Source organism: Cariama cristata, unplaced genomic scaffold (assembly GCF_000690535.1).
Source record: "Cariama cristata isolate BGI_N322 unplaced genomic scaffold, ASM69053v1 scaffold9370, whole genome shotgun sequence".
Lineage (NCBI taxonomy): Eukaryota > Metazoa > Chordata > Aves > Cariamiformes > Cariamidae > Cariama > Cariama cristata.
In genome coordinates, this window is record NW_009595241.1 from 14,987 (window position 1) to 28,132 (window position 13,146).

General features: G+C 38.5%; 1 protein-coding gene across 1 annotated transcript in view; it reads right to left on the bottom strand.

The window, feature by feature from the left end:
• Positions 1–11,029: 11,029 nt before the first annotated feature.
• YLPM1 (YLP motif containing 1) overlaps positions 11,030–13,146 on the bottom strand; it is a gene marked incomplete at its 5' end in the record, with an annotated part of 38,852 nt that continues 36,735 nt past the window's right edge. Inside the window, 2 exons of the mRNA XM_009701366.1 lie at positions 11,030–11,429; positions 11,799–11,978. Coding sequence (XP_009699668.1) covers positions 11,832–11,978 — 147 coding nt within the window. The remainder of the gene's footprint in view (positions 11,430–11,798; positions 11,979–13,146) is intronic.

Genomic DNA, 13,146 nt, shown 5'->3' on the forward strand with positions numbered 1-13,146 from the left:
CCTCGAGTTGTTGTAAGCTTGTTTCCATAAAACTGCACTGTGTATTTCAAACAAAAAGATAGCAATTTCTTTCCTTTACACACTCAGGAACACCGGTGGACAACTTGTTCCCTGCTAACAGCCTACAGTCTGTCTGCATCAATACATTCGTAGTGAAGCCCACCCTCTCCTCATGGTATTGATTTATTCAGATCACCACACCACTGTCTGTGACCATTTGCTGCCAAATTTACTGCTTATGCAAAAGCAAGTTTAGCTTTTGACTGCGTCATGAATCAAAGGCCAACATTAATGTAGGAATACCCTAACTTCAATTCTCAAGATCTGTTTCTTAACAAATAATGAATATTAAGGCCTCAGTCAGTCAGTAGACTGGCAGTTACCATCTTACTTCTCTTAATACTACTGCATGACCTGTTACGTCAACCACAGCCAACCAGCAGCCTCAGAGCCATCCAGCAGCCTCAGAGCCATCCAGCTGTTCTTTCTGCAGTTCTTCTCTGGCAACTTAGTGGCAGTAGCAATCCTTTGCAGAGCAGCTCCTCTCCTTGCAAACAATGCTGGAACCAGTGTGGAAGCTGTTCCTCGGGAGCATGGCACTGACATCACCTGAAAGCAGCATGTAATGTCCCAAAAGTCTTTTCAGAAAAATTTACTGGCCCTTGCATCATCCCTGTGACATGCTCCAGTGATCCAAGGATCTTGCTAGTTCAGCAGTTTGCAAAGCTCAGTTCACCATCTCACAAAGCTTCTCCTGTAAGCCTTCTGGTGCCAGTTTAATTGTCTTTATTCAGTATATTATTGAATGGCCATGTGTTTGCAAACATTCAGTGGCTTTTTCCACTGGAAATAAACCATAGAGTTAAGAGCCCCACACCCAAAACATAACAATGCATGCTGGAAGCTAAAGTTGAGAAAGGATTCTCAGACATACAAAATAACAATTAAGAGAGCTAGGGGAGAGGAAGGCGGAGAGGCTACATAAATGCAAGTACTGTAGATGTAACTCTGATATCATGCAGATACTGATTCTGTGTAAAAAAGAAATCCATATAAGTAATGGAGTAATGACAAGGTAAATACAGTGTTACAAAAAACCCCAGGCCCTACATGTGAAAGATGTACATATAATAGCCCTAAATCCTGGTACAAATAAAGGAGCACCGAGATTAATAGAGAGGAAGGTTTTATGCAGATACCTCTCCAATGTCTGTTTTCCCCATAAGACATCTAAACAGAACTGTAGCATTGGGAAAATCCCTTGCCACGACAGCTCAGTTCTGCATTGTTAAGATTTAGCACACCAGGTATGTTATCAATACATACGACCGTAGCATAGCTTTGGACATTCAGTGTGCCCCAGCACATCAATTGACACCAGAGACAGTTCAAAATTACATGTGATCCATCCACCATCCCACATTAAGATGTAGCGTTGCCCCCAGCCCATCTGCAAAATGGAAGAGGACTGACTCATGAGGGTAAAGCCCTAGATAAACATCAAGTTAATTAGTCTATGAGAAGTTACTAGGTGATAACTGAAAAGCATCACTGAAGACATGCATCTTTGTGCCATTCCCTCTCTGGTAACAGGGCTTATCTGCTCCACATTAATTGTTCAGAGCTTGGCTCAGACGCATCCCAGGCGCAGGACGGAATCCCTGTGTGCATAGGGTTCAAGGGCAACATGTCAGTGACGCCGCTGGAGGTAGGCTGCTGCTTCCAAAGGCAAAACTGCTCGTAAAATAAACCAAACTCTGTGACAATGACATCAGCGAAAAAAACCCAGCCAAACAAAAAAATCCCAGTCGATAAGTGTAAGTCAAAAAATGGTGCGTAATTGCTACTGAGCATTCTTCTCCCCAAGATCACCAAAAGCAGTATTTTACGTATTAGCCTATTTTCAAAACCTTTGTCCTTTATCACAGTTAGAAAGTCAGCAAAAAAAAAAAAAAAAAGAAAGAATATGATGCTGAATGCTGAATTCCCATTCTTACTTTTTCACAATGTATTTCTACCCTTTTATACTTTCCAAAATTCCCTAGAATACTGTTCAGTCTTCATTTTGCTGCTAATTTGCCAGGGAAGATGCTGACCAGCTTCGTATTTGTAAAATATTTTAGTAACATTAATGACTTTAAACTCAAAGCAATTTTAGCACCATTATTTCCAGAGGTCTTCCTTCTCCACAGCTGGTGTATCAAAGATAGGGAACAACGAAGCCAGTAATATTAAAAAAAGAGCAACCTACATATCGCAGAAAGTTAACAAAGTTTCTACAATACACCGACTCCATCTGTACAAGCAGCTATACTGAACTCTGTACTCACCAGGTCTATACAACTTGACACAAACACAGAAAAAAAAAAAATCACAGCAAAGACTGAAACTTGACAAATAGCAGTGCAGAAGGTTCTGGGGGCCACGTACAGGTCTTATATCCCTGCTGGAATGGACTAATCCAGCTGGAGAACTGAATGTAAAAGAAACTGATTTCAGCATCACACATTTATTTAAGTTTTATATAATATACATATAATGTGAATTACCCATTTGTTTATGGCCTGTGCCAGAAGATACAGAAAAAAATATGTCCAATTAGGTTAATTATCACAAGAAGAGAAGTATATTATTTGTCTCTCCTGTTCATCAAAGCTAACAAATAGCTTCCACTGTTGAAAAAGATTTCCCTCATCTTGATGCATGTAGCCAAGGACAAAGATAAAAGGAAATGTCACAATAGTCCAGAAAAGGAAAATCAATGCATACTACAAGAGATAAGCTATACATCTGTATCTTAGAAAGGTAAATCTCCTAAACTGGAAGAACTAATACACCAAAGTCTCAACCTAAAGCATTCATCTAAGTAAGACTGATACAGAACTGCTGCAGAAGGCGTATTTTCCAAGGCATTTGAAATCAATCCCTCTATGAATAAAAACACCCAGATGAAGAACATACATAAAACACATTCCTGCAAAAATGTAGTCACCTCATCACCAACCCTGGACCTCACATCAGTTGTGCAGATTTATAAGTAATGCATATTTCTGAAGTTCTGTTTCATTAGGAATGGTAAACAACTGTCCATGAACAAGAACACAGCACCTGTATTTTCTGTGTACAGAACCTAGCACCAAAAAGGTCAGACGCTGAGAAGAAATGTCTGAACAAAGAGAGAAATTTTGCAATACTCCTTGATAAAGACAATCTCTACAAGATTGCTCAGCTGTAGCAGACACTGTTGAGGAACTCGTCTCCGAAACTCTGACTGCACTGGATGCTGCTGCATCAGAGTATGTAGCAGAGAATCGCCTTTGAGAGAGAAATTCTCTGGACAACTGTGGCTTTTCAAATTAAATTCAAGACTATGATTGAGATGCAGAATCCAAGAAACTATCAAAGCAGAGCGCAAAGTGACATGATACGGTCAGCATTTTTGCATTTAGCAAAACATAAATTGTGCCAGTCTTAACTTCTGGGCAGTCCTTTCCTTCAACACAGCACATCGTAAGTCTAGCTTAGGAACAAGAGAGGGATGGAAATCTGCAGGACTGAGACCATCTTCTACAAGCCAGTACTGGACACAATTGACAAAGGAGGTGGTGGAGAAATATTTATCACTGAAGGTCACAGGTTTCATCCGTTCCCCAAACTGACTCAAAGCCAAACAGTCACTTCTGGTTGTACTGAGGTAAATCTAGCCTTTTAGTCAGATTTTTGTTCTGCTCCAAGTTCATCTTCAAGTAGGAGGTACAGACATGCACTGTTAGCATACTACTAGCAATGCAGCATACTCACCATGTCAGTGTCTCTCCCCAACAGATTTGTAGATAAATTGCTTAAAGGGTATCTGAATATTCTTCTCAAGCTACATCTGAAACACATGTACTGCAATGAGGCTGTAACAGACAGACTTTTCAGTAAAAATAAGTTTTTATCCAAGTTTACTTTAGGGTTGTCCCTTCAGCCTTGCAGCAGATTCTCTCTGCTTGCTGCGAGAAGGGAAAGGAGATAGAAATCGTTATATTCCTAATAAAGGAATATGTAGATTGTAAACTCCTTGGGAAAAGGTGTTCAGATTCTTCCTTAACTATAAAGTAGCTACTGCAAAACGTGCAGTAATCATAACATACATTGCACAAGCCTATTTGAACCGTTCACATTACAGCTTCAAGTACATTTCTTTGAGGGAGATCTTGGTAGAACCTCTGATGAAGCTGAAGTTCTGAGATATCTTAGCCAGAGTGAAATTAGCAGGTTCTTCTATCAGAAGTATCTTTAGTGCTTTGGTTTGGATATTTATCTTTATTTTTATTCATTCCAAGAGGAAAAAAGCAAAAGATTCAATAAGAAACCTAGGAAGGCTTCAGAAGAATTATTTCTTGCTACAATACATTTAAAGACTCTACAATCCACAAGCAGCTACTAGCAAGTTAAATGCTGTTTTCCATTAGATGTCACCAGTTGTCAAGCTTTTTAGCATGATATAAAAGACCATTTAATCTTGCTGACTCTCCTTAAGGCAGACGAAAGATCTTGTTCCATAGTTATGCAGCACATAGGTTCAATGGAGCACAAAATCTTGACTGTGGACTGCAAGTGATACTCCACACAATAGCGTGATGTTAACCCACTGAAATTTTTTCCATAGAAAAGTGGTGACTTTTTCTTTCATAAAGTAGCAGTTATTGGTTTAAAACTGTATTGGGCAACATGAAACCACAAAAATTTAATTATAGTGGAAACAATTTCAAGCTTTTGTTTTTTTCTCCAATTTAATCCTAACATGAAAATCAAAGCTTTAGTGCCATCTGGTTGTCATTACCTGAAAAATCTTGTATGACCCTAATTGAAGAGTACAATGAGATTTGCTACCAGACATGTTAATCTGTTCACGTCTTCTTCAAAGAAAAGGATTTGGCAACTTCAGTTCAAAGGAAATGGAAAAACAAACACCTCAAAGAATAGCAGTAAAGACTCATCGCTTGCACAAGAGTTCTGAGCATCCACAGATGAAGAAGTTGAAATAGTGTAGGTGTTTGATGGTAAAGTTGCGTTTTCTGTGCTTCAAACAGTAATACAGTATTCTCAAAAACCAGAAGCTACATGTACAAAGGCAAGTACCTGGATCAGCAACAGTGGTCAAACAAAACTTTTATTACTATCTGCATCAGACTTACAAAACAGAATAAAAAGATAATTTTTAAATGCTGCTTAAGATACCTTGTCATCCACATACGATGTAGTGCCAAATTAAAGTCATTGTCTTTATTACCTACCTGTCAAAACAAGTGTTTATTTTTTTTGTGTTCTAAGGCCATTTTCACTCTGAAGCAGGGAAGAACTGCAGCTCTGTTCCCTTTCTGTGCTAATCCCCAGAGAAGAAAAGTAATATCCTACAAGATTTAAAGAGAAGAAATCTTAGTTTTTGAAAGATGCTTCTATTTTTTTAGGGGCATGTTTCAGTTTATGTGTAATCTGTTAATGGCTTGTGCTTTTGAAGAGAATTAAAGAGTACTTTCAAATTACCCTAAACAGGCTTTTTCAAGACAAACTGCTTTCTAAATCAGCTTGCTCAACTATACTTTTGAAAAAATGGTAGGGATTAATTTCACATCCTCCTCCACAAATACATGCACGGCCAGGTGCTAAAGCAGACACCTCAGACAGTGGGGCTGCTAGCACATTCTAGCCACACAAGACAGATTCCAGCTCAGATAACTGAACTAACTGAATTATCATTTTTCTTTTTTTGTTTTCTTCCTTTGTTTAGATGGAGAGTTTTTACTTCTCAGGGCGTGGTTTTGTTGTTTTTTTCTTTTTTCTTTTTTTTTTTTTTCCTCCAAGGAGCATTGCAGTTATAATTTCTCTCCAAAGACAGCAACATCACAGGAACTGGTGAAGTGATAACAACCTTGCCGTCTTCATGTATTCCCCTGAGAATACTACCTGTTCAAACACAGCAACTTCATATATGAATATACTGGTCACAGTAGACAGTTCAGGTGCCATCCTAATAAAAAGCATCAGAAATTTCTTGTGTAAAGCCAAACATCCATTCATATATGTGTATCTTGAACAGTTAAGGAAACAAACTTTGTCCCTGTACACACATACAAAGGAAGCAGTATGGGGAAATATTTGAATGACTGACACTCTAGAGCAGAAGCCCTACAGAAAGCCCTCCCCTGCCAAAGAGATTCCATCTGAGAGTTCCACAAGTCAGAAAAATAGTAGAAAAAAATGAAACTGTGCCATTTCCACACAGGCAGCTTTAAGGTTTTGCATATTTAAATCTTAAATCCTACAATTCAAAGAGACGAAAGCCTCCTGACTAGCAACCTAACACAGAATGGAAAACATAAGCAACTTCAAAACACTTTTGTCTCTTCATTTCCAGTAACTTGCTGTACTTTTTGTTTGGTAACAGTACTTGCGCTTACCTGGTTTAAGCAAAACCATGAATAAAAGAGCACATTCTGCTTCCAAACAGTATTAATCAGCTAGAAAGTGATAATCTACCTGAATGAAATATTGTGATTACCAACTTTCCAACCTGTATCCATGAGGAAGATTTAAGGCTCCAGGCTGCAGATCCAGTATCATGCAAATTTGGAAGTGGTAGAAAGAGACATTGCAATTGCTGGAACACTCCACTGGTAAGAATGAAACAAAAAGGTTTCACCATGAAGAAGAACGTGATTAAACTTGAGCAGAAACCATAAGTTATTTGGTGTTCCTTTAGTTGGTTGAAGGATTCTGACTCGCACCTGTAGGAATGGATGAGCAGCAGAAAACAACTTTGATTCAAGCTTTATGAGAGAATAAAGATGATTGCCCTAGAGACTCAAAATAAGATGAGAATTGTGCCATTCATATTTTAAATACTAGGAAATTTCTGTTCTTTCTCTTCTCACTTCTACTATGATAAGAAAACTAAGTATAATCAGCCTTACACCACCACGTTGTAAAAACTTGAATTTCTTTTTACTCACTTACAGTTCATGCTGCAAATGTGTAAATCTCAACTGGGATGATCATCTGTGCTCCTCAAAGACAATTATCTCATAGTATGCAGGTTATCCTGGCACAGTTTGATCGCAAATTGTAAGTCGACCTCAAGTTCAGTATTGAGACCTCATTTCCCAGAAGTAATCTGGGAAACATTAAATAATTAAGAGAGGCATAATAAAAAAGAACCATGTACCCATCGATATTTGGCTTCCTAACGATGCAGACCATGTGAATGTTCCACAGACAAAGAAAATTCTCCCTTTCCAGATTCCCCTTTCCAGTCCATGTATGCTGAGTTACAGTATTGCAAGAGAGTTCCTGGGTTTCAGTTCAGTTAACTCACAGTTAACTAGCTGCATGCTGGCAGAGATAGTAGGAACTTCATAGCAAAAAGCACAATTTGCCTCCAAACCAGATCAACCATATTTTCTTCAAGTCCCAAGGTCTGTCCAACATTGTGTGGGTTTCCAAAATTTCACGGCAGCAATATTAATAATAAAATGACATAATCTGCTAAGGGAAATTGTGTCTGAAAGGCACAAAATGATTCACTGTGACAGCTGCATTAAATAAATGGACAAAGAATATTTCTTCTTCTGGTAACAACACATTTGTTTAGATGGCAACCAACTGTCCCACAGGCTGAATTACTTCATTCCTTTGAAAAGGATTCTCAGTGTTCCAATGATGTTGAAATCTCAAATTGGGAAAACCTGATTTTGGCTGGTGAGGTCATGTTGTTCTCACTGAAAAGCACACTATCAACAGACGACTTCTGCAGGAAGCATAATGTGACTGGCAAATCATGATTCTTCACAATTTTCAACTCTTCAACTGGATTAGATGCAGGCTTTTTGGGGATAAGTTAATATATTTGTTTCAGTGTAATATTACAACTGTACTTTTCCAATTCAATCCTTTCATAAAAATCACTACTGAAATCCTACTTAGTATCTCCATGGTACCTAAATAGTTGTTCAGAGATTAAAAGGTTTCAGAAAATAGTTAAAACAATGCCTTACAAACAGATAATAACAGTGATGTATTTTGTTTACCAACAGACAGACAAGGAACAATTAATGGACAGGGTTCGCAAAGATGAGTGAAACAGTCCAAAAAATATCAAACCCAACCTGATGCGTGAAAAGTGAAACTCTAACTTGTATCAATGACAATTCTTGCCTTCTAAAGGCTGAGAACTAATAATGCAAGGTAAGTTGTTTGTCTATGTTGATGTAAACATTTAAGAAAAAGAAAACCATGACATTTCCAGAACTGATATAATATTCTATGCTATATTTTCATTCCTTCACACCATAGTCAGACCATCATGCTTAATGAGCAATCCTACATTAAAACACAAGGTGACTGAAGATGACAAGTAAGCTCTATTCAGATAGCAGGCAGCATGTCTTAGGTTGCACATTCCCTTGCAAAAAGCACATGTACTTCTACCATGAGACAGGTAGTTTCAATATTCTTAAAAACCCAGACGGTCTTGAGAAAAACTGAAGTGCTATAAGAAATTGTAATTCACAGAAAATACTGTTTTAACAGTCAACTTAGCTCAAGAGGTAGCAGCTCCATCCTGCAGCAGCAGCAGTTTTTTTTCATAGTCCTATTTTGAAATGTGATGCATTGCACAGAAACAGTCCAACTTAGAGTCAGCACAATTGCCTGCATGGTCAAAGATGGATCGTTAGCCGAGAGCACTGGATGCATATTTTCCTATTTAGCCATCAAGGAAAGTGGGTATTCTTTCTGTTCAGCGCTGTGAAAGATTCTACTGTGAATATCAGTGAGCAGATGATAAGTAAGAACTCCATCAGGATCAAAACTTACTGCAGTCTGTAGTGAAGGATTTTCCAGATTACTGCAGCCTCTCACTACGAGCCAAGCATAGGACTACCTAGCTATTCTCAGTTCTGTCAAGAGCAATGATGAATTTTTCCTTTTTGCTTGATTTCTTCATTCACTGAAGGACTAGAGTATGTAGAATCTGTTACAGGTTGTAGCTCTGGCATAAGTTATTTCCTTTGAGAACGACTTCCCATCAAGCAGATGAAGACTGACCTGCTAAACATTTAAAACAACTGAAACAAACGGCAAAGATTATGGAATGATATTTCTGTACTACAGAAATGGAAAAGTTCTGAACTTCAGGGAACCAGGAAAACAACAACAAAAAAAAATCCAAGCCCTTCAGCCTGTTCTGATCAAACAGTCTGACAAACAGTTTGCAATAGTATGTTTTCATAACCGAAATTTTGCCCTAAACTTGAACACTGATAATTTTCTCTCTGTTCTCATCAGAGTAAAAGATAACTTTATGTGTATTCTCTGCTCATCTCTAATTGTACATGCACTACAGAATAAACACTGTGACCCCTCTGGGTGTTATCTGCTAAAATAATTTTCAAAATTGTTAAAAACAGTAAACAATATGATCAGTTCTGTCACACGCTATCCATTTGCATGCTCCAGAATTATTTAGCCTGGAAAGGAAAATGTTAGAAAAGGATCTAGTTCAGGTGTATTACCAAAAATACAGACAAAACCATTATCAGTTCTTAAAAGTCAAGAAACAGCATCAACTCAACAAGAGCGTGCCACAAGAACTCCAGTTTCGTTATGGACCACAGAGGATAGACTGAAACCCATTTTACACGTACCTGAGAGAGTAACTTCTCCGAAGCGAAGCTTGCCTGATTTCCACAGCAATACACAATACTGATTTCTTGTTAACTATTAGTTTCCCTTTGTCAACAATTCTCAGTCAGAATTCAAACAGTACTTGGCAACGTTAAAAAAAAAGTATATATGCTACATAACAGTATGTGTACACAGAAAATGCATATTTATTACCTTCCATTTAAAAACCACGGCATTCAGGGAGCTTGATTTTCTTGTATTAAACACATTCAGGGCATAACACAAGTTCAGCTATTCCCCCTGTTTACCAAAGAGATTTCAATCATGCACCACAGACAAGGCTGAGAAGCATCCAATAAACCAAAACATCAGAATGGCAAACAAAACCATCTATTAGCACCATGGCTCTCCTTGAACAGCATGAACTACCACCACACCAGAACTAGTTGATTTACCAACTTAGACGCGAACTGCAATGTAATCACTCAGCAGAGCAACAAAGAATAGCAGAGAAGGAAATTCAGGACTTCATTTTCTTCCCTCAGAAAGATCAGGAGAAAAAAATTAATTTCACCAGTAAAACAGCAATTATTTTCAGATTTAAACACCTTGCCTGGTTACAACATTGTTAACACAAGGCATTTGCTTCAAAACCTGAGAGGACAAAAGAAAGTTTTCATCAGCAAACCTGATGCTGTGAGGAAGCAATATACCAGCACCTATGAAGAGTTTGTACCACTTTTAATAGTGTGGACTGCTATTCATTTATGGTTTTTAGCAAGCTAAACACATTTATTAAAGGAAAAGAAAGGTGTAACTTCCGGTCTTTGTTGCTTCTTTTAATGATGTTTCTCTATGAGACAGTAGTCCTATGAATGGAATGAAAATACCCTGATAGGGATCAATGTTGACTAAAAGACATAGTAAGACCAAAATGAATTTTCTAGGCTGCCCTCCAGAGAACTCCGTAGCACCTGTTTTCAAGTTGAGCATTAAATAAATGTTTTTCATACATTACTACCTTGAGTATTTCAGAGCCATCCAACAGAATTTATACTCATGTAGTAATGGAAATTTGACATAACTGAGAAACTAGGATCCAAAAAAATAATGTTCATTCCTGGTCTCCAGGAAGAATGAGAATGGTATGACTCCTAAAGGCCAGCAAAACCTGGGGCCTTACTGGAGCTGTCTATGAGAAGAAGAGCAGGTGGTAAACCTAGAAGACAGGACACATTCCAGAATATGAGCACAGCACCTCTTCCAGGTAAGGACAGTTCCGAGCACTGTCAACATGTGAACACAGACCACATTTAAAATGTCAAACAAAAACCATGCTATATGGTCCACCAGGAACACTGAGTTTATAGTGAAATTTATTGTTCTGCTTCCTAATACAATAAGCTACAAGGTACATACAGTATAAAACGAGAACAGCCACAAAGCAAAAGGTGATAAACATTCTGTGACAGTACAGTGGAGGTAACGTCTGTCTAATCCTTCCACTTTATCCCACAAACAGCAGCTAAAACTACTGGCCCTCCCCCTCCCTCCCCTCCAAAAATATTAAAAAGTAAACTGTCTTTCTCACTTAGGAGCAGCGGGATTCACTGGGTTTTTTGAGGGCACTGGTTATCTGCCAATATCTCAAGAAAATTGCTGAAACTAAAGTAACAAAGAAAAACTGTGAAGGTGGGAGTGACATGACCCATGCAAGATGCTTATGACACCTTGGTTCACTTCTCCTCAGAGCAAATGGCCTGTAAAGAAAGGAAAAGTTTGTTACACCAAGTAAAACAGCAATTAACATGGTCAGAGTTAAGATATAGTATGCAAAATCTGAACTAGATGGGACTGGGCACACAGTTAAACTACTCTTTTAATGAAAACATAATCTTTCTGTTAATAAAGTTTGGAGATTGATAGCTGACAATCCTTCTCCTTTTATTTTTAGATGCTGCCCAGGAGGCTGCGTATTAACATGGGCACAGCTGATACCTATTATACAAGACTCCAATCAAATAATCTTGTCTGGGAGAACTCTAACAATGACATGAACTGCAACCTCAACTCTTAAAAATCCTAAAAACCATCAAGGCTAGAAACATGCAAGAATACTGAATACTTACCTTAAAGGCATGAAATCCCATTTAACCACTTTTTCATATATACTTGGTGCGGTTGAGGGCTCTCTCAGCAAGATGACCACTTTCATCTGTTATCTTCTCCCAATCTGTTTGTCCAACAACAAAACCAATGGCCCTTTTCCTGTCTGCATCTTTTTTTTCTTCTAGATCTGCCCACCGCACCTATGGAGAACATACAATTAGTAGGACAATCTCTTAAGAAATCCTGAGACAAGTCTAGGCTTTTCACCGCAGATAAGAGTACAAGAATTCTAATCTGTACTAATTTTAAATCAAACAGGTAAGTATTAATTTGTTTTCCGATGGGTAAAGATGGAAACTACACCAGTTACATTATTTTTAATTAAATATCCCAGGTGTTCCACAGAGCAGAAGAAAGGTACAGATGATTAGCCTTTTCCATTTCAATGCTATAATTCTGAGAGCTGAAGTGTAATTACTACAATTATTTCTCTGCTCAAAGCAATGCTTTCTGCAGGAAGAATTACCAAAGATTCATTTAGCCTCTTCATTTTCTGCACAACCTATCAATTGCACAATGGAAACATCTAGAAGACAACTATGAAACTACAGAAAGACAGTGTTAAAGAACAACTCAGCAATGAATGAATGAGGGACAGTTTTCCTCTCTATCTTCTGTGATACATTTCTATTTAAATCTTTCCACTATTTCTTTACACTAAAGAACTTCTTCATACATTTGTTATCTCCCATCTTTACAGCTGCAGCCGTCTCCTCTGTGGCTCTTCATGGTCATGCAGATCACTTGCATTCATCCTGTTCAAACATATACAGTCACTCCCTCACCCACAAACCCAGACCCTAACGGGAGGGAGTGCAACAGGGAGGAAGGAGTGAGGGAGGTGATGATGAAGGGTTACAGTCCAGAAATCCGTCTGGAACACATCATTGCAGGACAAGAAAAAACAGTAAGTGAAGGAGGTCTTTCTTGACATCCTAACTGATTAGGTCCCATTCAGGCTGATTTGTTACTTGGGGACATAGCCTTATCACCTTTCTGCCAGCACTTCCCTATTCCACATTCTACCTGGATTTCCCCAGACATTCCTACTGATAAGCAATGTCTGCTTTCTTCCACCACCACTTCCTCTGCCAATGCCTTAGTATCTCCATTCCTCTCACACATGCTGTCCAGTACTACCCATGTTTTCTATCTGACATTAGAGAACAAAACAAAGCCCAAACACTGACAGCTAATTCAAATTACTTTTAGTGGCAAAAGTGGACCTTTCTGTTTCAGAGACACACCTGCACCACCACCACCACACCACCCCCCCCCCCCCCCCCCCCGCCCCCCCCCCCCCTCTCT